Here is a 2,053-nt window from a genome sequence, read left to right as displayed (position 1 = left end):
TGTTAAACTGTAATTTATATCTGTGATGCGCAGCTGAATTTTCAGCATCACTACTCCAGTCTTCAGTGTCACATGATCTTCAGAAATCATTCTAATATGCTGATTTGCTGCTCAAGAAACATTTCTGATTATTATCAATGTTCAACACAGTTGTGCTGCCCAATATTTTTGTGGAAACCGAGATACATTTTATTTTTCAGGATTCACAGATGAACAGAAAGTTCAAAAGAACAGCATTTATTTGAAATAGAATATATTATAAACGTCTGTACTGTCGCTTTTGATCAATTTAATGCGTCCTTGATGAATAAAAATGTTAGTTTCCTTAAAACAAATCTTACTGACCCCAAAATTTTAAAAAGAATAAAATTATAAAAAATGTAAAATGACAAGTGATTTTATATATGATTGATTTTAAAATAAAAAGCAATCAAAATAAGACACTTAGTAAATATTTAAAAAATCATGAAAATGCTGAATTAAAGTAAATAAATAAATAATTTTAAAATGAAATCAATCAAAATAAAACATTTACTAAAAGTTAATAAAATCATAAAAACGTAAAAATAAAATAAATTATTTTAAAATAAAGCAATCAAAATAAAACACTTTTAAAATGATAAAATCATAAAAATTGATTGTAAAATAAAAAATAATCAAAATAAAATAATTGAACAAAATAAAACAGTAAAAATAAATTTTCTTGACATTTATTATGATGCTTTTTTATTAATTCTTCAAAGTATTCTAATAAAGCGTTATTTCATTCATAACCCTCAATTCAATTCAAGTTTATTTGTATAGCGCTTTTCACAATACAAAGGATCTAGTTGTGGTTTCTTAATAAGAGGCTTAATAACCGCCAGCTTGAATGGTTTTGGGATGTGACCTAAAGACAACGACGAGTTAATAATATTGAGAAGCGGTTCTTCTGCTACAGGTAACAACTCTTTCAGTAATTTAGTGGGTACAGGATCTAACAGGCATGTTGTTGGTTTAGATGCAGTGATAAGTTTATTTAGCTCTTCCTGTCCTATAGTTGTAAAGCACTGCAGTTTATCTTTTGGTGCGATGAATGAAGCTGAAGTATTATACGCTGTAGAATAAAATTAAATATAAAAAAGATCAAAAAGCACAAAATCATAATGAATTGCACAATGAAGGTCGTCAGACTGTTATGATGCTCTGCTCGTCTGTTTATTGATGAATGTTAATTTCTTTAATGTTTCTAGAACAGAAATCGCTCCAGAAACTCTTCAGTTTCTCCATAGATTTGCTTTTTCTTGAACGTGTGCAGATATAAATCAGTATTTGTTATTACAGTGGATATACTGCATCAGGTTTACATGACACAGAAGTCTGATTAATGCCAGCTGTTTTATTTGTGTTTGTCCGTATTATGTGATGACCATATTGAGCACATGATGTGTCTCTGCGTCTCCGTCAGCTGGAGCATGCGCGGATCACACAGACGGAGCTGATGAGGGAGAAGTTCAGACACAACGAGGAGATGGAGGAGCTGCAGCGCAGACAGGAGGAGCTGCAGGAGTGTCTGGGAGAAGAGGAGCGAGCTCGGGAGCAGCTGGCACTGGAGCTGCACAAAGCTGAAGGTGTGTGAGCGTGTGAGCGTGTGTGCGTGTGTGAGAGCGAGAGAGAGTGTATGTGAGAGAGTGTGTGAGCGTGAGCGTGTGTGAGCGCGAGTGTGTGTGAGCGTGTGCGTGAGTGTGTGTGAGCGTGTGCGTGAGAGAGAGTGTGTGTGCGAGAGAGTGTGTGTGTGTGTGTGTGTGTGAGAGAGAGCGAGTGAGTGTGTGCATGTGAGAGAGTGAGTGTGCATGTGTGAAGTGTGTGCGTGTGTGTGAGAGAGAGTGTGTGAGTGAGTGTGTGTGTGTGAGGGAGTGAGGAAGTGTGTGAGTGTTTGTGTGAGGGAGTGTGTGTGTGAGAGAGAGGGATCGTGTGTGAGGGATCGTGTGTGAGGGATAGTGTGTGAGAGAGAGAGTGTGTGTGTGAGAGAGAGTGTGTGTGAGAGAGAGTGTGTGTGAGAGAGAGTGTGTGT

The 2,053-nt window shown here is 36.6% G+C and overlaps 1 protein-coding gene across 1 annotated transcript in view; it reads left to right on the top strand.

Annotated features, from left to right (window-relative positions):
* The window catches only part of LOC107659344 (A-kinase anchor protein 9-like), a 137,082-nt gene that overhangs the window by 62,509 nt on the left and 72,520 nt on the right, over positions 1-2,053 (top strand). The window contains exon 23 of the mRNA XM_016448259.1: positions 1,448-1,610. Coding sequence (XP_016303745.1) covers positions 1,448-1,610 — 163 coding nt within the window. The remainder of the gene's footprint in view (positions 1-1,447; positions 1,611-2,053) is intronic.

The sequence above is a fragment of the Sinocyclocheilus anshuiensis genome, unplaced genomic scaffold (genome assembly GCF_001515605.1).
Source record: "Sinocyclocheilus anshuiensis isolate Anshui unplaced genomic scaffold, SAMN03320099.WGS_v1.1 scaffold876, whole genome shotgun sequence".
Lineage (NCBI taxonomy): Eukaryota > Metazoa > Chordata > Actinopteri > Cypriniformes > Cyprinidae > Sinocyclocheilus > Sinocyclocheilus anshuiensis.
This window is presented reverse-complemented; position numbering and strand designations above follow the sequence as displayed.